The sequence below is a fragment of the Microtus oregoni genome, unplaced genomic scaffold, assembly GCF_018167655.1.
Source record: "Microtus oregoni isolate MIOR12 unplaced genomic scaffold, Mior012 000029F_ref0000214, whole genome shotgun sequence".
Classification (NCBI taxonomy): domain Eukaryota; kingdom Metazoa; phylum Chordata; class Mammalia; order Rodentia; family Cricetidae; genus Microtus; species Microtus oregoni.
In genome coordinates, this window is record NW_024543088.1 from 5,275,368 (window position 1) to 5,301,062 (window position 25,695).

The window sequence follows — 25,695 nt, forward strand, 5'->3', positions numbered from 1 at the left end:
TTCCAGTCTTCTCTATGTGCTCTTACCTCGGCTTACCTCTGTTTCAGAAAGAATGCCCTAAAATGACAGTTACTCTGCACATGAGTGAGTGTACAGGTCTAGATTACTGAATATTATGAAGCTTTTAGTTACCAGCAGTCCCTTACTCTAGAGTGTGGGAGAGAGTCGCTGCTGCTGTGAAGTGTTGAATTTCCAGAGTTTTCTTGGGGGTAGGGGGTGGTGGTAATAAACCTTAAACCAAGGGCCTTCATGCTAGGCAAGCAACCCCATCTCTTGACTGCTGAAAGTTGTCTTTGCATAAAAACAGTTAATGGCTGCATTTCTGAGTTTTCAATAAAAGTACCAATCATGAGTAACAGTTACTTGTGAAAACATGAAATTATTTTGTGCAATTATTTATTTAAAGCATGAAGTATAGAATGCAGCTTGTCTCATGATCCTGATGTCTGAGTATCTTGGAAAGTGAATGAAAAGCAGTCTCATTTCTCACTACTTTGCTAATGGTTTGTAATGGCAGTGTTTGCCAGTCGTCAGCGGGTCCTACTACTGCATTTAAAGATGATTATTAGGGCTGGAGAGATGGTTAAGAGCACTGAGGGCTATTTCAGAAGACCCAGGTTCAGGTTCCCAGTGCTTTACAACCATCTGGGCTATCAGTTCTAAGGGATCCAACCCAAGTGATAGCTGCCTTCACACCACTAAGAAGTCTTTTTGTTGTTGTATTTGTTTTTCAAGACAGGGGTTTGTAGACAGAAGTTTCTGTCTTGCCTGGTCCTGCAGCTGTTCAGTCCCAAAGGAACACACAGAGACATATATTAAATTATAAACTGTTTGTTTGGCCTATTAGCTCAGGCTTATTACTAAATAGCTCTTAGATCTTAACCCATAATTCTTACGTAGATTTAGCCATGTGACTTGATAATTTTTCTCAGTAAAACATTCTGATCTTGCTTCCTCTACATCTGGCTGACAACTGTGTCTCTGCCTTTCCTCCTCCTAAAATTCTCCTAGTCTGGTCACCCTGCCCATACTTTCTGCCTGGCTACTGGCCAGTACACATTTTATTAAACCAATATGAGTGACAAATCTACAGTGTACAAGAGCATTATCCCACAGCAAGGTTTCTCTGCATAGCCTGACTGTCCTGGAATTCCTTCTATAGATCAGGCTGGCCATGAACTCAGAGATCTGAGTGCTGGGATAAAAGGCATGTGCCACCTGCTGGATGGTTTTGTTTTCTGAGACAGGGTTTCACTAGGTAGCCTTGGTTGGCCTAGAACTCAGGCTAGTCTCAAACTCATACATAGAGATCCATTTGTTCCTTTCTTCTGAATGCTCATCACCACATCCAATGTTTTTGTTTGTGTGTGTGTGTGTGTGGTGTGTCAAAGTCAGAGGACATCTTGGGACATTTGGTTCTCTTCTTCCTCTATGTCTCAGATCAGTTCAGGTCCTCAGTCTGGAAGTCAGCACCTTTACCACCGAGCCATCTCTGCATACAAGCCTCCTAACTAAGAAATTTTAGAGAAAACCCTGGCAACACCCATAAGAATACTTCCAGGGAGCCCTTCAGTGATTTGGGCTGTTTTGTTGGTTTTTTTTTTCTTGTTGTTATTGTTTTGGGTTTTTTTTGAGTAAGGTTTTTTCTGTGTACCCCTGACTGTACTAGAACTTGTTTTGAAGACCAGGCTGGCCTCAAACTCAGAGATCCAGCTGTCTTTGCCTCTGAGCGTTGGGATTAAAGGTGTGCACTATCGTGGTCAGCTTGGGCTGTTTGGTTTTGTATTTGTGTATGCATTCTAGCCTAGGTGCAGAGGTTAGAGGACAACTTTTCAGAATCCGTTTTCTCCTTCCATCACATGGGTTCTGGGGACCAAACTCCATCCGATTGAAGTTGACTCAGGTGGTCAGGCTTGGCAGCAAGCACCCTTACCTGCTGAGCTCCCAACCCAGCTGTGGAATTTCTCCATGCTCCCCTCAGGCTGCCCAGCAGATCATTGAGCTTCAGGAAGCTGCACAGATAAATGCGGGCCTGCAGCCCACCAACCTGGGCAGGAACAACAGCCTCCATGACATGAAGACGGTGGTGAAGACCTGGAGGAACCGGCTGCCTATCGTGTCTGACGACTTGTCCCACTGGAGCAGCGTCTTCATGTGGCGGCAGCACCATTACCAGGGTAAACCGACCTGGTCCGGCATGCATTCATCATGTAATTTTCCAGACGCCCCGCTGTGCTGGTTTCATGTCTTCGTTTTTTTTTTGTTTTGTTTTGTTTTGTTTTTGTTTTTTTTTCCCCAGATTTTGTGTTCTGGGGTAGATGTAAGAGGTAGCGGTGGTGATGGTGAGGGAGTGGGGAAGCTGGGAAGCAGTGGGAGGATTTCATGTCCTGCATTCTAACCACTTAGCAGGGAAGTCCTGCTGGACCTCGGGTGCGGGTCATGCAATCTACCCACTTAGCAGGGAATTCCTGCTGGACCTCAGTGCAGGCCATGGCGAGTGAGTGGTGGCACACTCTGTCTCCAAGCCCTGCCTAGAAGCACCTGTTCTCAGCTGGCTTTGTGTCCATTCCTGTTTTTCCTGCCCTAAACCCACCAGGCATCGTTATATTGAGAACCCACCTTGTGACGCCATGACCTTCTCAGGGAAGATAGACAAACTTACTCTAGATTTCCCTTTTCCCCCTTTGAGACAGGATCTCATCTACCCCAAGCTGGCCTCTTTTAGCTTGAGGGCTGAGGATAACCTTGAACTTCTGATCTTTCTTCCTCAGCTTCCTGGGGCTGGGGCTACAAGCCTGCTTCATCATGTCCCATTTTTGTGGTAGGGAACAAACCCAGGGCTTCATGGATGTTAGGCAAGTATCCTGCCAACTGAGCCCCATCCTGGCTCTAATCTGTGTCACAGGATTCCCGGGAAAGCAATAAGGGTGTATCCTGTTTTCATGAGCCATGTTATGTGTCTTCTTCATTTTTCTTTAAGCCTGATTGTTACATGCTTAGAGAAGCATGTGACACACCTGACAGCTAATTCCTTTGTTCTTTAGCTATTGTAACTGCGTATGAAAATAGCTCTCACCACGATCCAAGCTCCAATAATGCCATGCTTGGAGTCCATGCTTCAGCCTCAGCCATCATCCAGTACGGGAAAATTGCCCGGAAGCAAGGTCTAGTTAATGTGGCACTGGACATACTGAGCCGTATTCATACCATCCCTACTGTTCCCATCGTGGATTGCTTCCAGAAGATTCGACAGCAAGTGAAATGCTACCTCCAGCTGGCAGGAGTGATGGGCAAGAATGAGTGCATGCAGGTAGGGTCCTGGAGAAGTGACCTTGTCGGGGCTCCTAGGCCAGGCAGAGAGGAAGGAAGATGAGAATGTTCCCAACACAGCTTGACAGTGGGAACTGTCCAAAAGAAGGAATGAAAGGAAAGAATTCAATGTTAAGACTGCATCTGTGGTCTGTTCTGCCATGCGCTTAGTGATGGGTTTGAGGAAGAAAAAACGCTAGAAAGGAGGAGTTAAGGTCAGTCCTGGCCCTCCTGTGCCCCGAGAACCAAGTGAAAGAGACAGCAAGTCTGGCTGGACATGGTGCTTCAGAAAGATGGGCTTTGTAAGTACTTGATGAATTGTCTAGAAATTCCAAGAGACTTTTCCCTCTCTCCATTCCCGAACAGGGCCTTGAAGTTATTGAGTCCACAAACCTGAAATACTTCACGAAGGAGATGACAGCTGAGTTCTACGCTCTGAAGGGAATGTTCCTGGCTCAGATAAACAAGTATGCAGACTGTGTGGACCGGGTGGCAGGGTCTCAAGCTCTTCCTTAGGAATGTGAAGCCAGTATGAGGACTGGAGCTGAATTGCATGGTTTTCATGGTGTTAGTGAGATGCTCTGTGCACGGCGCCCTCTGCCGAGAAGAGCTCACAGCAGGGCCGTGTAGCCCCACATGGCGTCTTAGAGAAAAGTGACAGACCCGTTGGTGACAAGGGCTCCTCACCTGGTTCCTTAGGCTCTGTTGGGAGTACAGTTGTTTCTTTTGATGTGGTGTGGGCTTCTGTTGTTTCAGCTGGTCTTGCTGTGCACTACCCAGTCAGGATCCAAGCTCCTCAGCTCAGTCATCCTGTTGAGCCTCCTAATTCCCTGCCCAACTTAGGAGAGTGGTTTTTATTGTAGAGCCACTGCCAGCTCCGACTGTGGACCAGATCCATCTGGGATCCAGTTTGGAGCAGAAAGTTGTATAGAACCCCACCATGTCTTGCTAGGTAACTCCTACTTGGTCATTGCCTTTCCTGTGCTTTTGGAATTGGCTTCTAGTTTGGTTTGGAAAATGAGCCTTTAGGCCTATGTTTTTCTGGTTTGTCCTACACATCAGTAGTGTGGTAGGAATGTGGTATCTTGTATCACTGTTGTGGAGTAATTTGACGAGTGGCAGTTTCACAGAAAACATTAAGACTAAAATAAGTTGCCCTAGGCCCCAGAGGTTCCCTAAGCAAAGCAATGCTTGTTCCAGAGTGTCTAGCAGTGTAGCACTAGTCACTACAACCAGTGTAGAATAGCATCAGTGTTAAGTGAACAGTCTTCTCTGCACATCCAGTGGTTCTGTGTGGGTGCCTCAGAATCACTGTGCTGCACTAGGTGACATCTGACTGGAAGGTTCGTAGGATGAAGAAGTGTGTCAGGTATATCATTCCACCAAGATGAAGAGCAGACTGGTGGCCGGGGGCTTGGCGTTGCCGGGAATCAGTGTGGCTGCTTTAAGGAAGGCCACAGCAGCTCCATGAATATGTTAAATATTCAGTGTTCAATTTGGTTGCTTGATTGTGGGTTTATAAAATAGTGTCTGACAGTGTTCCTTAGGCTGGCCCGTAGCTTACTGTGTGTTCTGGGCTAGCTTCGACCTTGATCCTCCTGCCTGCCCCAGCTGCCTGAGTGCTGGGGTGACAGGTATGAGCCGTTCTCGGTTGAAATCCTGTGTCTGAAGCGGTGTTGTCATATGTGGCGTGTTTTGGGTTCCACACAGATCAGAGGAAGCCAACAAAGCATTCTCAGCAGCCGTGCAGATGCACGATGTGCTGGTGAAGGCGTGGGCCATGTGGGGTGACTACCTGGAGAGCATCTTCGTGAAGGAGCGGCAGCTGCACCTGGGCGTGTCTGCCATCACCTGCTACCTTCATGCTTGCCGGCACCAGAACGAGAGCAAATCTAGGAAGTACTTGGCCAAGGTGAGGCTGGAGATTGATCTTTGCCGCAAAGCAGCTTTGGGCTTGGGTCAAGGTCCAGCTCCAAATCTGAGTGAGGTCTGCTTCCTTGCCCTCACTTACTTCCATCTCCCTACAGTGGGACGTGGCACAGTTGAAGCTAAGGAAGTGAAGGCCTAAACATCCTGGGGTCTTGGCCTTTCCTTTATGTCTAGTCTCTCTGGGGTCACACTCTGGGCAGGACCTTCTAGTCCAGAAGAACAGAAATCCACCCTGGCACGCTCTCCATCCAGTGCCTCAGCACAGTTAGAATTAATGTTTGCAGTAGACATAGGAATAAGCTCTGCTGGGGATTTCGAATCCGGGTTGAACATGAGCTTTGGAGTGCACATGAGCACACACTGTAGCTAAGCCAGGTGCTGTGGCAGCATCACCCTCGTGCACGCTGCAGTCACAAGCTCTGAAGGACCAGGCACCAGCATGTGGTTTGCCTGCTGTGGATTGCTGATGATCAGATTCTCATAAAAATCTGTTTGGACTGGGTGAGGGTCCACCTGTGAACAAGCAGGTTATCTCTGTCACCTCCAGCAGTTACTGCTGGTCTCCAGGTTGGATCGTTTAGCAGTAAAACTGGATTCAAGTTACAGATTCTTCAGCTGTAAAGGTTACAGATTAAGCTTTGAATTCATTGCCGCTCGTGGCCAGTAGCACCACTTCATTTAAGGTCGGGGAAAAGCCACTTGATTGAGGCTCTCAGAATTCTCATGTAACTAAAGCATGCCCTCTGCCTTAGGTGTTGTGGCTTCTGAGTTTTGATGATGACAAGAATACACTGGCGGATGCTGTGGACAAATACTGCATCGGTGTGCCCCCCATCCAGTGGCTGGCATGGATTCCACAGCTCCTCACCTGCCTGGTGGGCTCCGAGGGCAAGCTGCTCCTCAACCTCATCAGCCAGGTAGAGTTAAGCAAGCCTGAACCCCATGGAGTATATGGATGTAGGAGTCTGAGGGATGAAGACCTTACATTTGTTCGTTTGTTTGTTTTTTGAGACAGGATTTTTCTCTGTAGCCCTGGCTGTTCTGGAACTCATTCTGTAGACCAGGCTGGCCTCAAACTCAAGAGATCTGCCTGCCTCTGCCTCCCAAGTGCTGGGACTAAAGACGTGCGCCACTACACCACCAGCATTTATTTATTTTTTAATGTCTGAGTGCTCTGTCTGCACGTACACCTGCAGGCCAGAAGAGGGTATCAGACCCCATTATAGGTGCTGTGAGCAACCTTGTGGTTGCTTTGGAATTGAACTCAGGACCTATGGAAGAGCAGCCAGTGCTCTTAATCGCTGAGCCATCTCTCCAGCCCTAGAGAAGATTCTTAAGTAGTAGTGGTGCGGTGGGATGCTCAAGGCCTCTGTTACTTCTTAAAATCCCAGCTCCTGAGCAAGCAACCACCCGCTGTGCCCCACAGAACAGGCAGCACCTATCTAGTTGGTTCCATTTACATGGAGATTGTCCTGTAAGAACAATCTAGAAGAGACACTTGCTTGAGAGTACATGGCAGTGATGCTCCTGAACCCTGACGTTTTGCCTAGAGCCTAGCTGCCGGGTTACTGCCTCAGTCTGTCCTGTATTGTCACTAATGCAGTGACTGTACACACAAACCAGGTGCCACATGGCCTTGGCAGTTAGATGTGCCCGTTTTCTTCTGTGGCACATCTGGAAGGGTCTGAGTGACCGCGTAATCTCCTTGGTCACAAGCTAGCATGGTAGAACTGATGGCTGCCCCCATGAGTGCATGTTTCTTTGACTCCTCCCGCAGTTACACAGACTAGGGTTACACAGACCAGATGTTGCACTTAGTGGGCTTGTCCTTTATTTAGAGTCACTGTATGGCTTGAAATGGCTTGAGCTCAATATCAAGACCAACAGATACATAGGAATCTGTGATTGGCTGAGATCCAGGTCTGGGGTCAGTGTCTCTTGCTTTCCTTAGATTTACTGAAGAAAATAGAGTGAGGTTTCTGCTATTAATGGTCACCAGGTAGAATTTATGAGACGTGGTCTGTTGGGGCTTTAAACAACAGAGCCAGAGATTTCATTTGGTGGCTAACAGCTACATATATTACATCAGTCTCTTGGTATTGGCCTCTTTGACCTAAATGCACAACCAAAGCCCATTCAGTGCTTGCTCATGCTTAACTCTCCCTATACATTGTCCAACACCCAGAGCATGTATTGGGGAACAATGCTGTTGACTCCTTGCTGGCTCCCAGCAGGTTGGACGAGTGTATCCGCAAGCAGTCTACTTTCCCATCCGTACTCTGTACCTGACCCTGAAGATCGAGCAGAGAGAGCGCTATAAGAGTGGTATGTCTTGGCTGGGAAAGCTGGTGGGGTCTCAGGGGGTCAGTCTGGGGTACCCCAGAGCACTACTGCTGCAGGCTCACACCTGCCCACAGCTCCCCTCTTCTGTGTGGCCAGTCTTCTCTTTGGTCAGGGCCAGAGGACTAAGCCTAATGGCTGGGTAGTTTGTGGTTCTCCCCTGCCACAGTGGGGGTGACTTACTGAAGGTGGAATAAATTGGTGAAGCCCCAGCTGTAGGAAATTAGAGAGCTCTTCTGGGCACAAAGATGGCCGTGTGCAGATGTGCTGTGGACCTGTTGAGGACTGTGAGCAATCTGGTCTCCAGTTGTTCTAAGAACAGAGAATATGACTTTAGATCTACATTGAAGAGCCTTACTGAGGAAAGGACTGACCTAGTGGTTTGGGGTACTTGGTAAGCTTTGGTGCATCATAAACCAGTTGGCCTCCTCATGTTGGTTGCACCAGAGGAAATAAGACCAAGTGGGCACAGACGCACAGTGCACTCAACTCCGGCTTGGTCATTTAAAGATGAAGGTTATTTTCTTAGTTCCTGACTAAATACATTGAGCTCAAGCCAGAAATTGGTCATGCAGTGTTCTGTAGCATGTTTCTCAGAAAGAGACCATTTTTGCAAGTGGGTGAAAGAAGTGTGTAGAACAGTTTTGTTTTGTTTTGTTTTAGCTGCTTTTCGGTTCTTTGAACTTCAGTAGCAAGGAATATGTTGGGAAGTCATTTTCCAAATATTTTCTGTCAGACAACTGATGATGAAAGGGGTTCAGGGAGCCATGGCCTTTGCCCACTTGGACTCTGCTTCACTGGCACACACACTGGCTCTTCCCTGAACTACCTGTAGTCAGGGCAGAGCTGACCGTGCTCTCTGCTGGCCCAACCAAGTGGGGCAGCTGCTCCTAGAACCAGGGCATCTCTGCCCTGTCCCTGGGGTGAAAGGTCTTGTCCCACAATGGCACAAACCCGCCTTCCTGTGGCCAGTGGGTCTTGGAGCACTCTAAACTCGTCATAAGTGGGTCTTGCGCTGACATTGGCGTTGTGTGTGTTGCTCTCAGATTCTGGACAACAGCAGCCCAGTTCAGTGGGTAACCAGTCCCATTCTGCATCAGATCCAGGGCCCATAAGAGCAACAGCACCCATGTGGCGCTGCAGCCGCATCATGCACATGCAGCGGGAGCTTCACCCCACCCTCCTGTCTTCCCTGGAAGGCATCGTCGACCAGATGGTCTGGTTCAGAGAGAACTGGCACGAGGAGGTAGGTGGACCCGAGCTGCATCTCTGCCTCCCCAGAGAGGACGTGGACGGAAGCGCCTACAGACATGCTGTCCTCAGACTGGGTGTCTGGTCATCTTGCTGCTGACAGTTGAATGCGAACCATGCAGCTTCAAGTCATTGAATAATGGGGAGGGGATGAAGGCGGAAGTTTTTGTAACTCAGTAGGTAGAGCGCTTGCCTGGAATACACAAAGCCCAGCACCATGTAAACAAACCATGGTGACCCATTCCTCCAGTCCTGGAACTCAGGAGGTAGGGGCAGGAATCTCAGGAGTTTCAAACCAAGCTGGACTACATGTGATGATGAGAGGGAAGTGAAGGTAGGCAGTCACTCCTCGCTGCAGTACCCTCCACAGCCTCAGGCACTTCTGACCGTGTGAGGGAAGGACTGTGCTGTCTTCTTGACGGCAGTCGCTTCAGCTGGTGACACAATCCACGTGTTCAGGGCCAGCTTGTTGGTGTGAAACTTCGTAGGTAACACTGGCTGCCTCGCTGCCCTCTGGCTGATGGTCTTCGTTTCTTCTGTCAGGTGCTCAGGCAGCTCCAGCAGGGCCTGGCAAAATGTTACTCTGTCGCCTTTGAAAAGAGCGGCGCTGTATCTGACGCCAAGATTACCCCTCACACGCTTAACTTTGTCAAGAAGCTGGTGAGCACTTTCGGAGTGGGCCTGGAGAACGTGTCCAATGTCTCAACCATGTTCTCCAGTGCAGCCTCTGAGTCTCTGGCCCGCCGGGCACAAGCCACAGCCCAGGACCCCGTCTTCCAGAAGCTGAAGGGCCAGTTCACCACAGGTGAGCCTTGCACTGGGCACGTGCTGCTTAGACTTTGTGTGATCCCAGCACTCAGGAGGCAGGATGACAGGGAGACTGTTTTATTACTTGTGGTTCATGTGAAGGCATTTTCTTTCCTAGACTTTTAGGTGTTCAAATCCTCCCCTGGTCTCTTCCCACCTCATCTGAGGGAATCTCACCACTCCCTAGCTCGCATATGTGTTTACACAACACGGAGCTCAACATGCTGTTTAGAGCAACTTATCCCAAAGAGGTCACTAACCATCAGAGAGGACATGGAGGCAAGATGCAGACGCCTCAGTTTCTCAAATGAGACATTTTTACTTACTGTTCTTGTAACTGTCTAAAACATCATTTTTCACTGATGCATACTGAAACTATAGGGACATGGAGTGTATTTCTTTCTTTCCCTCAAGCTGGCTAAATACTCAACTGCTAAGCCACACCTCCAGGCCCAAAACTTCAGTGATTTCCTTATTATCCTTTAAAAAAAAAAAAGAACGCAACTAAAGCCAGGTGGTGGTGATGTAACCTTTAATCCCAGATAGAAGCAGCTCAAGGCCAGCTTGGTCTCCAAGAGCTAGTTCCAGGACAGGCTCCAAAGCTACAGGGAAACCCTGTCTCGAAAAAGGAATGCAGCTAAAATGGTGTGTTGTGTTTGTACCTATAGTAGATACCTGTTGATTATGCAAGATGCTTTACAGTTCCAGCCTACTGTCCCTCTACCTGGCTTGCAGAGTGTGGCCCTGTCACCTCACGGGTCGGTCTGGGAAGGCTTGGGCTCCTATTGGTGGGAACACTTGAGTCTTATAAGTTGGTGAACTTATAAGCGTTAGAGGGTAACACAGTCGCCTCATGCTGAGTCTTCCACCTGGTAGACCTTTGCTGAGGAACATCCAGGCATGTGCATGCCTGTAACCCTGCACTCTGTACCTGTATTCACACATAAAGACATTATATACCCACAGAGATGATAAGGAAGAGAAAGAATTTTTGAGCTTTGCCCTCCTTTTTACCAGGGAACTCGCTACTGTTAGCTCTGATTCTGGCCTCTGAAGTCAGCAGTGCCGTCACCCTGTTAGAGGGAAGCACCTGAGATGAACGTTTTACCATCGCACTTTACTGACACACCAAGGACCGCCTGCTTTTAACTGGAGGCCGGTGTTCACTGTCTTAATCTTATGCCTCAGATCCTTCCATTCAATGTAGTTTGAAACAGAATCAGATATGAATTGAAGCACTCGGTTTTCAGTGTGAAAGCTACAAAACCAAAAATTTTAAAGTTAAAATCACAAGGTTTCCTCAGATGCAGCCAAAGGTAAATGAGAACAATCTGACCTTCTCCAGATTCTGTGTGTACGTAATGAGCTTGTCTCCACCAGTAGCCCTAAAGAGAAGGGAGGGCACTTGGATTTTCATGTAGTAAGGTGTGCATGAATATTTTTTCCCTGCTAATATTCAAGCGAGAAACTATCCAGGCCTGCTCCAGGAGGTAGAGCATAGAATAGCTGTGTCGTTCATCCCGACTCAGCCATGGAAGGGAGTTACTGGTGGACACCTCTGCTGGGGTGAGTCTCAGAGAACCCACGCTTGTGGCTCCGTCTTCCACTGAGCTGCAGCACCAGCCCCTGTGAGGACTTGGACTTCAGTGACAGAACAGAAAGTGCAGCTTGGTGCTGGAGTGTGGGCTGATCTTAGTCGTCATGGAAACAGTTCGACTGTAAACCAGATAGATGTGGAGGGAAGGGAGGAAGGAAATACATCAACTAACCTGAAACAGATTGCTCCTATGAAGCTCACACAGGGCTGTAGGTGGGACAGCCAAAGGCCTGCGCCTTGCCCCCCTGCACCCTCGCGGCAGCCCTGTTCTGGGCGGATCACAGGACTCCTGCTTGCTGTGCAGGCGTTCACCAGCCCTGCTGTATTGAACCCAGCCCTTGAAGCTGGTTTTCATCGTGTTTATTTTATTCTGCAGATTTTGACTTTAGTGTCCCAGGATCCATGAAGCTTCATAATCTCATTTCAAAATTGAAAAAGTGGATCAAAATCCTTGAAGCTAAAACCAAGCAGCTTCCCAAATTCTTCCTCATAGAAGAAAAGTGTCGGTTCTTGAGCAATTTCTCAGCTCAGACAGCCGAAGTGGAGATTCCTGGGGAGTTTTTGATGCCTAAGCCAACGCATTACTACATCAAGATCGCTCGGTGAGCGCAGGGCCTGGTGTGTAGAGGGGCTTTGGGGTCCTACCATGCTGGTTCCTTGGTGTGGGGTGTACAGTTCTGTTGTTGGTGTCTTCCAGGACCTGAGCTGACTGCAGGGTTAGTGCCCTCAGAGAAGGCCAGGTTTATCTCCAAAGACCTTTTCTAAGTCACCATCGAACTTGGCAAACTGAACTGTGCCAGGTGTTTACTCCTTTTGGTTTTTTTTTTTTTTAAAGATTTATTTATTTATTATGTACACATATACAGTATTCTTGGTATTCTGTCTGCAGGCCAGAAGAGGGCACCAGATCTCATTACAGATGGTTGTGAGCCACCATGTGGTTGCTGGGAATTGATCTCAGGACCTCTGGAAGAGCAGGCAGTGCTCTTAACCACTGAGCCATCTCTCCAGCCCCTCCTTTTGGTTTTTTTTTTTTTTAACTTTAATTTACTGGTGCTTAGACAATTGAGGTCTTGACATATCTTATCAACTGTATGTTGTTTTACGAGTGGTATTTTTTTGTGTCCATTTGTGTTTTGCCTGCATGAATGTATGGTGGGGAGGTCCCCTGGAATTGAAGTTACAGACGATTGTGAGCCACCACATGGGTGCTGGGAATTGAACCTCAGTCTTCTGAAAGAGCAGCCAGTGCTGTTACCCACAGAATCATCTCTCTAGTCCCCTCAACTGTATATTGTAAAGACAAGCTTCCCTGACTACCCTGCCACTTTTCCTATATAGTAATCCAGTATGATACCATAGTTACCAAATAGAAAATAAGATTGTTATTCTGTTTGTTTATTAACTCTTGACATGCAATAAAACATATCTATGCCCAGGTGTTGTGGTGCACATTTCTAAGTCCTAGTCAGGGTGCTAAGGCAGGAAGATGGTTCTGAGTTAGAGCCACTCTGGGTTCCACGGCAAGTACTAGGCCAGGCAGGTCAGGTAAGACCCTATTCAGAACAACAGAAAAGGGGCCAATGAATGGCTCAGTGAGTAAAGAGGCCTACCCCCACGCCTCATGATCCAGCTTCAATACCTAGAACCCACTAGGTGGCCAGTGGAAGGAGAGAACCCACTCTGACCCCCACGCCTCATGATCCAGCTAGAACCCACTAGGTGGCCAGCGGAAGGAGAGAAGCCACAAGTACATCATGTATGCAAAATGAAACTAAAAATGTAATTAGAAGCTGACGGTGGTGGTGCACACCTTTAATTCCAGCACTCGGGAGGCAGAGGCAGGAGGTTCTCTGTGAGTAGGAGACCAGCCTGGTCTACAAAGCAAGTTGCAGGGCAGCCAGAGCTGGATAGAGAAGCTCTGTCTCAACAAAACAAAAAAGCCAAAATAAGCAAATAAAAGTAAAAGCATGTTTGGCAGTTGTAGAACTGACTAGAGTGTGCTGAATTCCACTTGAGGATGAGCAGCACTTTGGAGAGGCTGCCTCCAGTAACTGGCGTGCAGCTTGTTTCTTATTTCTGAATTGGCTCTGTCTTTGCACACACCCACACCTGTTTACCTTTCCTCTGAGTCCCCCTCCTCCCTGTCTTCATTCCGTCCGTCCTGGATACGTCCTGTTTGTCTGTGACCGTCCGTAACACTGTTTCCCCAAGGAAGGGTCTGTTCATGCTCTCCCTCTGCTCCTGTAGCTTCATGCCCCGAGTGGAGATTGTCCAGAAGCACAACACGGCGGCCCGCAGGCTCTACATCCGGGGACACAACGGCAAGATCTACCCGTACCTGGTCATGAACGATGCCTGCCTCACCGAGTCACGGCGGGAGGAGCGTGTGCTGCAGCTGCTTCGCCTGCTGAACCCTTGCCTGGAGAAGAGAAAGGAGACCACCAAGAGGCACTTGTTCTTCACAGGTATGAGAGCCACATCTGTGTGACGGGGAAGCTGCAAGGAGCAGCCGCAGGCATGCCCTGCCTCAACTGATCTCTCACTGTGGGTCAGGCTCACACTGGGGCTCGCCCTCCTGTGTCCAGCTCGGCACAGTCTTGTTTGGGAGCTGTAGTTCTGTGTGGGGTTGCTTTTTCTTGGGGCTACACCAAGAGCAGCAGGCCATGTTACCAGGTTGTTCCCAATACAGTCTCTACCCTAGGCTTCCTGGTGTGTAGTCTCTGAAATTGGGAACCCTCCTGCAAGGGCCTAAGCTCTAATCCTTTATAGACAAAGGTATAACCAGCCCTACTCCCTACCCCTTCTGGTGTTTTTTTATATTATTTTATTTGTTTATTTTCTTGAGGCAGTCTCTCTGACCTGGAACTCAGCGAACTGCCTGCCTCTGCCTCCCACACATGCTGTTAAAGATATGTGCCTCCCTGACCAGCTTAGCCTAGTTCATTTTGATCAGAGACACTTGACCTTTAACTTTTAATATCCTAAAATCTGTGGATTTGGGGCCATGCGTGAGACTACATGCTGCTCTCACTCCAGTTTCTGAGGCTGCAGCTCCGCCTTCTGTCGGCTGTAAGCAGCTGCACTCCGTGCACATAGCCACACAGACACAGTGTACACATCCTGTAACAAATACAGATAAGGAGTTAGAGGATGGCTCACACTCAGCTGCCTGTTCCTGCAGAGGTCTGGGTTTGTTTCCCAGCATCCACATGACAGCCCACAGCCATCTGTAGCTCTTCTCTGGTCACTCTGGTCACCAGGTGTTCTCACGGTGTACATACATACATACATTCAGGTCACCAGGTGTTCTCACAGTGTACATACATACATTCAGGTCACCAGGTGTTCTCACGGAGTACATACATACATTCAGGTCACCAGGTGTTCTCACGGTGTATGTACATACATACATTCGGGTCACCAGGTGTTCTCACGGAGTACATACATACATTCAGGTCACCAGGTGTTCTCACGGAGTACATACATACATTCAGGTCACCAGGTGTTCTCACGGTGTACATACATACATTCAGGTCACCAGGTGTTCTCACAGAGTACATACATAACATTCGGGCCACCAGGTGTTCTCACAGTGTACATACATACATTCGGGCCACCAGGTGTTCTCACAGTGTACATACATACATTCGGGTCACCAGGTGTTCTCACGGAGTACATACATACATTCGGGTCACCAGGTGTTCTCACGGTGTACATACATACATTCGGGTCACCAGGTGTTCTCACGCTGTACATACATACATTCGGGTCACCAGGTGTTCTCACGCTGTACATACATACATTCGGGTCACCAGGTGTTCTCACGCTGTACATACATACATTCGGGTCACCAGGTGTTCTCACGCTGTACATACATACATTCGGGTCACCAGGTGTTCTCACGCTGTACATACATACATTCGGGTCACCAGGTGTTCTCACGCTGTACATACATACATTCGGGTCACCAGGTGTTCTCACGCTGTACATACATACATTCGGGTCACCAGGTGTTCTCACGCTGTACATACATACATTCGGGTCACCAGGTGTTCTCACGCTGTACATACATACATTCGGGTCACCAGGTGTTCTCACGGTGTACATACATACATTCAGGTCACCAGGTGTTCTCATGGTGTACATACATACATTCAGGCAGCGCGCACACACACACACACACACAAATCTTTTTTAAAAATAAAAAAGTGAATAAATAGATAAAAATCCATAGGTTTGGGGAGGCGTTGCTTTGTTACATATTTTTTGTTTTTTTGAGATAGGGGCTCACTATGTATCACTATTGTAGACCAGGCTGGCCTCAAACTTAAAGAGCTACCTGCTTCTTGCCTCCACCAGCTAAAATAAGTCTTTTGAATTCAAAAAGAAATCTGAAGAAATTTGTCATATCAGAAAGCTGTGTGTGCTAAAGCATGTATGTGTTTCGTGCTGCTTCCCATCCGGGGTTAGTAGGCAGTGTCAAGTCCAACTTGGTGTCTTGGAATCATTATGGGAACTTCTCCTGGATGGAAGCCAGCTGTGGTCTCCTCAAATTAGAAAGCTCAAGCATCTGTGGTGCAGCCCACAGTACTACCCCATGCTTGGGGCTCAGCAGCAGACAGGGCGCACCAGGTTGTACAACCCGAGGAAGGCAGTCTCAGCTGACTTTACTCCTTAAAGTAGTATCTTAATTATTCTTTTGTTTTATCACTAAACTGCCCCATAGGCATGAAAAACCCAAAGTGCCCAGAAGTCAGTGACTGCCAGCTGGCATCTCAGGGAGTCAGCTGTGGTGCCATGGCAGCAGGCGGTGTACCTACCTGCTGCTTGCTCCCAACCGGAGCTCAGGAGTTTGGCCATGGCAGATGCCATCCCAGAGTACACACTGCTCAACTCTGCAGTCGTCACTGGGAACAGACTGTAGGGTTTCTGTTATGAGTAGAGTCTGTCACTGAACCTCAGGTGACAGAAATGTCAGCTGCCTTTCTGTGCAGAGGTGGAGGCCAGCCCTTCTTGTTGCAGGTAGGCAGATGTAACGGGTGCATTAGAGCCAGGGTGGGCCAGCTAGAGAAGGCCTCTAAGGAGTAAGCATGGGTAGAGTCCCCGCTAAAGGGTGTTTGGTGCACCTGTCAAGGACTTAAGCCTACCACTGGTGTCTACGGCATCTGCTGAGTAACTGAGGTCTGTGACCTGGGCTCTGCAGCTTTGTCTGTGCTCTGGGCTGAGTGCTGACCTGGTCACTCTTGCTCACCCTGCCTCCTTTTTCCCCAGTTCCTCGGGTTGTGGCTGTGTCCCCACAGATGCGCCTCGTGGAAGACAACCCCTCCTCGCTTTCCCTCGTGGAAATCTACAAGCAGCGCTGTGCCAAGAAAGGCATCGAGCACGACAACCCCATCTCCCGTTACTATGACAGGCTGGCCACAGTGCAGGCACGGGGAACGCAGGCCAGTCACCAGGTACCAGGCAGGAGGCCAGCTACTGCCCGGGGCTTCTGTCCATGCTGTTTGGTTACAGTGGGCTGTCCCACCAGGGACTCCTCACTCCTGATGAGATGGGAGAGGTCAGATGGCTGACCATCTGCTGCAGGGGGTTTGTGGTGAGGCTCTTGACCTCGGAGAGTTCATTGTCCCTGCCCTGCACTTAGACAAAAACTCAGAAATTAGACTTTAAACACCAGTGGGTGACATGCTCACTTTGCAGCCAGTGACATTGGGTGACACCTGTCTAGACCCTGTGGGGTTTCTAAAATGCTGAGTGTGACTGACCAAAATCTTTGGGACCCAGCTGTGTGGGTTGCCTGGGGCAGGAGCACGAGTGGGCCATAGGATCCCAGACAGCCTGTGCTCCCAGGGTGACAGAGGGCCCTCTCCTTATTTGCAGATTCCTGCCCTTGGCTGGGAAGATTTTGTCCAGGGTTGTGTGGAGCGGCAAGAGGCAGCTGTTTTGGCCCCTCCCCAGGTGCCACGGGGTCCTTCTGTGCTTTACCAGGAGAGGCCACGGGGTGGAAGCCATGACCTGCCCTGTGTTGCCCGGGGCTCATTGTAGTTTCTCTGGGTCCTGCAATATTGGGTTTTATTTAGGCTAGAGCCCATAAGGTGTTCTTCCCACCTCCTGAGCAGGGAGAGTCTGTGGTGGTCCTGGCTGGCATGGTCTGAGGCAGCTCCCTGCCCCTTCAGGCAGAGGGAGTGAGTCCCTGTAGACAGAACTGAGGCCTTGTCAGTTGAGAGAGAATTGGGTGTTTTATAGCACAGGTCATGGCCTGGTCATTCTGAGCCCCCTTGGGCAAAGGTCATGAGCAAGGCCATCAGAGGAAGCCACTAGCTACAGCTTCTGTGCTTCACTAGTAGCCCAAGGAGTGGTGTTGGTCCAGCTCTCAGGACACTGAGATGAGATTCACGTGCTGGAGTGTCTGTAGCTGTTCCTCGGCTGTATGGCCATTGATCACCATGCACCATCTTTCTCCAAGTCCAGCCCCAGGTGGTCCATGGTGCTTTCTGTCTCTAGAGTTGCCTGATGTTGGCATGACATGAATGGAACTGGACTTTCATGTCTGACTTCCCACTCTGCTAGCCTGTGTCAGTGCTCTGTTCCTTTTCCAGTGCCACATTCTCTTCTAGTGTGTGAGCATAGTGCTTTCAGTTTGTCCGTTTATCAGTTGTGGCTTCTGAATGACTTATTTATTTTTGGCTATATAATGAGAGCTGCTATGGACGTTGTCACGCTTGCCTGTGTGAATATGTATTCATTTCTTTTGAGAATATATTTATCTCTACACCCAGACGTAGAATTGTCGGGTCACATAGTGAACGTTTTTAACATTTGAGTGAACTGCATTCTAGAGTGCCTGTGTCATAGATTCCTCTGTGTCATAGCCACTGCCTCCCCCCTTGTAGCCACCTGGTAGGGCATGAAATACTAGTAATTTCTCCCCAGTGATGACAGAGTCTCTTTGTGTTGCTGGCTTCTTATCTTTTGTCTTTGCATGATACCTGTTCAAGTCCCTACCTGTTTTTAAGTTGAGCAGTTTCTCTGCTTTAAGTACCCGTTTTTAATGTATATGGGCGTTTTTGCCTGAATGCGTATCTGTGTACCGTCTGCATGTCTGGTGCCCTTGAAAGTCAGAGAGGGTGGTGGGTCCCCTGGAGCTAGAGTTGCAAGCAGCCACGTGGGTGCTGGGAACCCAATCCAGGTCCCCTGCAATAGCAACCTGCTGCTGAGCCGTCTCTCCAGCCCCTGATTTGTATTTTATATTGAATTCTAGACATTCACATAGACCCAGTGACTTTCCTAGACTTCGTCTGTTCCTCTGTTGCAGGTAGCCTTTGGAATCAGCTCAATTTGGAAGTCAGTAGCTGGCTCGATGAGCCTGTTTGTGTGCATGTGTGTGTGTTTGGCAGTACTGGGGTCTAAGCGAGGGCCTCGCATATGCAAGGCAAGCACGCTACCACTAAACTAGCACCCAGCTCTTGATTTGACCGATGTTCTGAGTGAACCAATCTGCCTCGTGTCTGTTTTGATGGCGTCTGTCTGGGCCATGCCATCAGCATGACTCTACAGTTTGTAGCTTTGTCTTTGCTCTCACTTGTACTGGGACAGAGCCTTAGGGTCACACTTGACCTTCTAAGTTCCTGGAATGTTCTGGTTGTGTCAAAGCTGCTGCCCCTCCCGCCCCTTCTACTGCACCAGTTCTTGTCTTTGGCCAGGCTCTTGCAGGCTCCAGCTGATGGTGTGCTCTCTGATACCTGCAGTGTTAAATAGTTACCTCAGTTCCTTTAGTAAACACTGTATTGCCAAGTGAACTTAATGGAGACAGGGTCAGACCTTGTCGATCAGATAGATCAGGTGGGGGGCAGCTCTTGGGGTGAGGGTTTAGCAGCCCTGGCCACTGTGGAGGTAGCGGGGAGACTGGCAGGAAGACGCATGAATTGCCAACAGGTTCGCTGTTCTTGGAAGATTCCGCCTGTTGCTCCCAGATGAGAGCTCATCTGACCGTTGTCAGGAGCTTTCGGCTTCTAGAGATGTAGGTAAATTGGTTTTGACTTCCCAGTTGGACTAAAGCTGTCTCTTCAGTTCCTGAGATTTGGTGTCTTGCATCACAGAACTGAGTTCATGCAAATGTCGGCTCTTTTTGATTAGCTCTTTGGTTTATGACACTTCTCTGTGCATGGTTTAAAGAAGATACTGGTGTCCAGCTATCCTTTGTCCCTTTGTTAGCTGGCTGTTGTATTCTGAGGCAGCGAAGGTGAAAGTGGCTCTGTGTGTTGACCCTGAGAGGCATGCTCCACACAGCCGCACTGGCGGTGGGTACGTCAGTTTAGCGGGAAACCAAGGTCTGCAGTGTTCAGTCAGATGTTAAGTAAGCCAGGAGTCGCCATACAAGAGCTTTCTATCTGCTCAAAACACCGACAAAGACTCATAGAGTGATGTGTTCCAGGTCCTCCGAGACATTCTCAAAGAGGTCCAGAGCAACATGGTCCCCCGCAGCATGCTAAAGGAGTGGGCCCTGCACACCTTCCCCAACGCTACAGACTACTGGACCTTCCGGAAGATGTTCACCATCCAGCTGGCACTCATCGGCTTTGCAGAGTTTGTCCTGCATCTCAATAGACTCAACCCTGAGATGTTACAGATTGCTCAGGTAATTTGCAGTCAACAACCAGATCCTGCCTTGACGCCTCTGCCCTGCCAGTGTGGAACTTAAAAATGTCTCCCTCTGAAACGTAGGACACGGGCAAGCTGAACGTCGCTTACTTCCGATTTGACATAAATGATGCAACTGGGGACTTAGATGCCAACCGTCCAGTCCCTTTCCGCCTCACGCCCAACATTTCTGAGTTCTTGACCACCATTGGTGTCTCCGGCCCGCTGACTGCCTCCATGATTGCTGTTGCACGGTGCTTTGCCCAGCCCAACTTCAAGGTGGGTCTCAGCATCTTTCTGTGAGAAGCATGAACTGATTCTTAGTTCCACCCAGGCTCTCAGTGGTGCTCTCGGCCTGTGAACATGGAGGGAGATATTAGAAATGGAGTATTTGGAGACGGATTGGAATGTTCGTTGTCTTAAGATGTGCAGAATGAAAGGGGGGCCACTTTGCCAAAAGGAATCTAGAGTCCTCAGTTGAACCCCTACTTATTGGTTCTCCCATCCAAGTACTACCCAGGCCCGACCCTGCTTAGCTTCCGAGATCAGATTAGATCAGGTGCGTTCAGGGTGGTGTGGCCGTAGACACTAACTAATGAGTTCTCTATAGCAACTTGTGGCTCTGGCTTCCATCTTACACGCTTCCTGGCATGAAAGGCTGAAGTATTTTCTGGCATGCTGCCTCCCTTCTCCAGGGCTGAAGTGAGGCCCAAGCAGACTCAGACACCTAGGATATGCAAGGTGTACTGGTAGGGCCAGTGGTTGCTGCTGTAGGTGAGGTGGTTTGAGGCTCTTGTCTAAAAAACCAGTGATGGGGGCTGGAACATTGGCTCAGTTGGACAGAGCACTAGTCACTTCTTAGAGCACCCACATGGTGGCTCACAACCATCTGTAACTCTGCTGACTTAGTGTGGGCACTGGAGGCATCTCACTTAAACGCTGCAGGTAAAAACATTCAAAAACATAAAATAAAATTTAAAATGTTTAAAAATATGTAACTAACAAGCAGGCAAATAGCAAGGGGTTTCAAAGATGAAGTGCGGACAGTATTCAAAGAGTGTGGAGCAGAAGGAGGAAGAGCTGGTTCCTAAGGATGTAAAGTAAAGGTGGGGTTTTTGGTTTGATTGACAGGCCTGGGTTATGTAAGCCTCAGCTGACTGTTCACGAATGCCCAGTTATTCATAGATAAAAGATGGTAAATAGGGCGTTTTTTCACCTAGGAATTAATTCTAAGGATAGTTTGTCTTATCATATATGCTCCTAAAACCAGTCCAGGCAAGATCAGCCTAGTGTCTCTTAACTCCCAAAATATGTTTCGGGATGTGTTTATCACAAAATGGGAGTTGCAAAGGGTTGCTGGGGCGCTGTAGGTCAGTGACTCAGTGACCTTGTGCAGAGAAGTGTGTGTGTGGTTCAAGTCAGGACTGACTTTATTTACCCTGCACTTGCGTGCCTCACCAAGATGCCCTCAGCACCCTGGTAAGCAAGGGCTATCTGCTCTGAGCACGGTGGCAGGACACAACATCCAAGCCTGCACTTCTGGGTGTCCCCCTGTGCCTGGGACTCTGGTACATTCCAGTGGATTCCCAGCAGATACCCAGCATTGTCAGAGAAGAAGTGCTTTGTTTAGTCCCTGGGTGGCAGTCTAGCCCTGGCCACTCTTGTTAGATGACCCCCGGGCACCCCCGGTGGGACACAAGCCGTTTCCCCTCTCCTTTGCACAGGTGGATGGCATTCTGAAAACTGTGCTCCGGGACGAGATCATTGCTTGGCACAAAAAGACCCAGGAGGACACTTCCTCTCCATTATCGGCCGCCGGGCAGCCTGAGAACATGGACAGCCAGCAGCTGGTCTCCTTGGTTCAGAAAGCTGTCACTGCCATCATGACCCGCCTGCACAACTTGGCCCAATTTGATGGCGGGGAGAGCAAGGTGAACACCCTGGTGGCCGCTGCCAATAGCCTGGACAACCTATGTCGCATGGACCCTGCTTGGCACCCATGGCTGTGACCTCAGCTCTCACCCCACCCCACCCCCCACCCCCAGAATGTGAAATGTGCCTCTCAGCCTCTGAGCCCATGGCTGTTGAGACCTCGCTCTGCCTTGTTACCCCCTTCCTTTAGTTCCTTTCCCAGTAGTTTGTGTGTGTGTGGAAGAGCGTGAGGTTTGTCCTGGAGAGAGCCCCCTGCACACAAGATGGTCAGGCCATTAGAGATGGCAGAGCCCAACAAAGCAGTTTCTGAGATGCTTTTTAATTAAGGATTCCCAGATTGGGATTTCCTCCTGTGGTCCTCTTGCCTGGAGTGACAGGCAGGTTGAGAAGGTCCCTGTATCCCCTTACCATCCAGAAACTACACTTCTGAGCAGCTGCGTGCTGTGCAGACCTTCAACAGGGTCCAGGACATCCACAGGGTTAGAGAAGCAGGAATCAGGAGCAGGCACACAGGCAGGCTTTCTCCTCTGGCACAGATTGTCACTCTGTCACTGGCTTTGGGGAGTCTCCCCAAGTCTCTGATGTGGTTCAGTGCGCCTGCATCGCCTGCCCTGGGGGAAAGCTGCGCTTGGCCTCATGGATTCCGATTCAGTGGGGCGGAAACGGGACTGTGGAGCCAGCAGGCCGACCTTGCACTTTCTGCTGCTGGCTTGTTGGGTCTCTTAGAAATTTGCTATCATTGTACCAGGAAAAAAAAAAGACAAATCATTTTGTTTTTCCTTCCTAACTTGAAACGAAAGCGGTGAGAGTTTGTCCCTTTTGGTCTCTGTTACGTTGACATTTTTATAAATCTGAGCATTGAGAAAGTTCTAGCTAAATTTGTACAGTGTGATTTTTTTTTTTTTAGAATAAATATTTTATAAAAGTATTTGTTGTCCCCTATTTTTGTGTTAGCATGTTTCTGTGTGTCGTCTGGACAGAGTGGCATATGGCTTCTAGGTGACAGTGCGTGCTGGTTGTGCAGACACAGTGGCCCATGGTCACAGGTGGAGGAGGTCTTGGCTCCAAGGGTCAAAGCAAACCAGGTGACAGGAATTCCAGGCTGTCCATCTTCATCCTGCTGTCTGTAACCATCTGTATGGATCTTGTTGGATACTCAGCTGACCTTTAGCATCGATCCAGTCTCGACCCTGACCAGTTCCTCCATTCTGGGAAAGCAGTATGAACCAACGTGGACATGAGACAGTCCTCAATGGACATGAAATAGTCCGTGACATAGGATGTGTGACTCCTACGTAAACACAGACTCTGAGTCTCAAGGAGTTTGCTGTTGGCAGGTGCCAGCTTCCTACAGGGACTCTGCACAGCTGCTTATGACACATGGAGATGGATCAACACAACCCCCCGCTGACCTTGGACTCTCAATCTACCTTCCCTGTGTCCCCAGCCGGCAGAGACCATCTCTTGAAGCTAAGCTTACCCTAGTCTGAAAAGTCAAGTCTGAGGAACACAGCCTCCTGGCTCTTTCTTAAGAGGAAGGTAGCTGTGCAGCCCAGCACACAGCTGGAATGGGACCTGGCTACAAACTCCTTCCTGGCTGGTTGGCCCCAGTAGCCTTACTGGGGTCTTTGTATCGATCCCTAGCCCTTGGGCTATGTGGACCCTTGGTCAAAGAGAGGGATGGCTCTACACATTGCCTGCTTACAGAGAGAGAGGAGCCCTTCTAAGGTCCCAGAGCCAATCCTGGAGCAAGTGGGAAGTGTCGAACTCCATCCCAAGCTGCACCCTGGATTACAGACTGAGACTGAGGGGCGGCATGGTATCCATCTGACGGACTTTCCTGCTGGTTCTTCATGGTTAGCTATGCTCAGTTTCCAGAGACTTGCTCCCTTGGTGAGAAAGTGCCTCAGATGCTGGACTAGCGGGAATTGATGACAGATGGGGACATCAAAGTTAGCATGCTGCACCAGGCTTGAGTCGTAAAGCAACCATTGATTTCCACCCTGCCAAAGCTAGAGTCTGTTACTGCTGAGGAAAAGGCCTATGGCTCCCTGCCAGGCTCAACCATGCCGTCATTCTGGAATTGCCTCTTCCCCCTCCCCGCCAGGAACAACCACCCGTACAGTGATGGCCAGAATAGGAAGGAGTCTTGCCCAGTGAATACCCGGCATCTGTGTTAAAGTGTGTGTGTGTGTATTGTATGTGTGTATGTATATACGAGTTTTTCTCTTTTTAAAGACGGTATAGCCCATGCTAGTCTCAATTTTGCTATGTAGCTAAGGATAATCTTGAATTCTGATCATCTGCCTCCACCTCCCTAGTGCTGGGACCAAGTGTGAGCATCACTGTCCGAGTGCACGCATCTCTACGCCTGTCTGTGATGCTCTGGGAATTGGACAGACCCAGGGCACTCTGTATACTGGGAAAATGCTCCGCTCCAGTTCTGCCCAAGCCCTCTGCTGATTAATGTATTAAGACAGGGTTTTGCTCTAGTCAGGGTGGTCTGGAACTGACTTTGTGGCCACTCAAGCTGACCTTAAACTTGAAGAAATTCTTCTGCCTCAGCTTCCACATTCTGAGAGTAAGTACTTAACTTTGATGTGTTTTATATTTGGGGCCCATTTTGAGTTAACATATGTATCTGGTCTAAGGTAGGTGTGAAGCTTAATTCTTTTGCATGTGTGTGTCGTTTTCCTGACACCATTTCCTGATGACTAACTTTTTTTTTTTTTTTTTTTTTTTACAGAGTCAGGCAACCGGCAGGCAGCTGATGGTGTTTCTGTGCATGTAAACCGGGTCTGTTGTACTTCTGCTCACTTAAACATGTTCTGTCTTTCTCACGTTGAAATCATTAGTCATTAGGGTATTATTTTCACCCTTGGGAGTTTTTCACTTTTTTTCTATGACTGGTTTCTAAATCTTCCCATACATGATTGGGAAACATGCTAGGACTTTGGGGGGTGGAGTGCAGCATATGGGGAGGTCGGAAGACAGCCTTCAGGGGGTGGTTCCTCCTACCATGTGCGACCTGGGAATAGAACTCAAGTTGTCAGACTTGGCGGGAAGTGCTCACCCACCTCACCAGCCCATGCCTTCATCCTGGTAAGAATTAAGACTTGTTCTGACCCTGTGACATTTCAGAAGCCTGCATCTTTTGACTGAGGGGTTTAACCCATTTACATTCAAAGGAATTACCAACAGAAAGGCTTATGCTTGTGGTTTGGCACCTTCTGTTGTCTCTGCTTCTTCGTAGCTTGTCTCCTTTATTGCTGCCTTTCTGTGTGTGTCGGTGATTTTTTTTGTAGTGACACATTTTTTTGAATACCTCATTTCTATTGACAAATTTTATAAATACTTTGTAAAAATACATTCTCTTTTTTTATTTTTTAAAAAATGTATGTGTATGGGTGTTTTGCTTGCATGTATGTCTGTGCACCACATGCATGCAGTGCCCTTGGAGGCCACAAGGTGGTGTCATCCCTGGAACCGGAGTTACAGATGGTTGTGAACTGGCATGTGGGTCCTCTAAGAGCAGCCAATGTTCTTAGCCACTGAGCCGTCTCTCCAGTCAATATATTCTCTTAATGTCCTAAAACTAGGACGATCTGATTTGAACTCTGTCAGTTTCCTCTCATGAGAACTTTACACTTTAAAAACCTCTGTCCCATCTCATTGTGTAAACATCAAGAGTAACCGGTTGCTTTGAGGGCAGAGAGATGAGGAAGAGCACTTGCTGCTCTGGTAAAGACCAGAGTTCCATTCCTGGCACCCACATCAGGCAGCTCCCAGTCACTTGTGACTCCAACTCAGAGGATGGAGTCCCTCTCCATACCATGCAGATGCATAAATGTTTGTTTGTTTGATTTTTCAAGACAGAGTTTCTCTGT

The 25,695-nt window shown here is 48.8% G+C and overlaps 1 protein-coding gene across 12 annotated transcripts in view; it reads left to right on the forward strand.

Moving 5' to 3' along the window:
* LOC121464774 (transformation/transcription domain associated protein) overlaps positions 1-22,736 on the forward strand; it is a 102,954-nt gene extending 80,218 nt beyond the window's left edge. For 4 of the 12 annotated variants that reach the window (XM_041677859.1, XM_041677867.1, XM_041677862.1 and 1 more), the window contains 14 exons: positions 1,982-2,210; positions 3,045-3,310; positions 3,676-3,776; positions 5,020-5,221; positions 5,991-6,155; positions 7,470-7,563; positions 8,625-8,824; positions 9,373-9,634; positions 11,610-11,835; positions 13,484-13,701; positions 16,508-16,692; positions 19,671-19,874; positions 19,961-20,155; positions 21,601-22,736. In XM_041677859.1, coding sequence (XP_041533793.1) covers positions 1,982-2,210; positions 3,045-3,310; positions 3,676-3,776; positions 5,020-5,221; positions 5,991-6,155; positions 7,470-7,563; positions 8,625-8,824; positions 9,373-9,634; positions 11,610-11,835; positions 13,484-13,701; positions 16,508-16,692; positions 19,671-19,874; positions 19,961-20,155; positions 21,601-21,885 — 2,832 coding nt within the window. In that variant the 3' untranslated portion in view covers positions 21,886-22,736. The remainder of the gene's footprint in view (positions 1-1,981; positions 2,211-3,044; positions 3,311-3,675; positions 3,777-5,019; positions 5,222-5,990; positions 6,156-7,469; positions 7,564-8,624; positions 8,825-9,372; positions 9,635-11,609; positions 11,836-13,483; positions 13,702-16,507; positions 16,693-19,670; positions 19,875-19,960; positions 20,156-21,600) is intronic. The other 8 variants (XM_041677864.1, XM_041677870.1, XM_041677868.1 and 5 more) reach the window with 6 other exon arrangements.
* Positions 22,737-25,695: the final 2,959 nt, after the last annotated feature.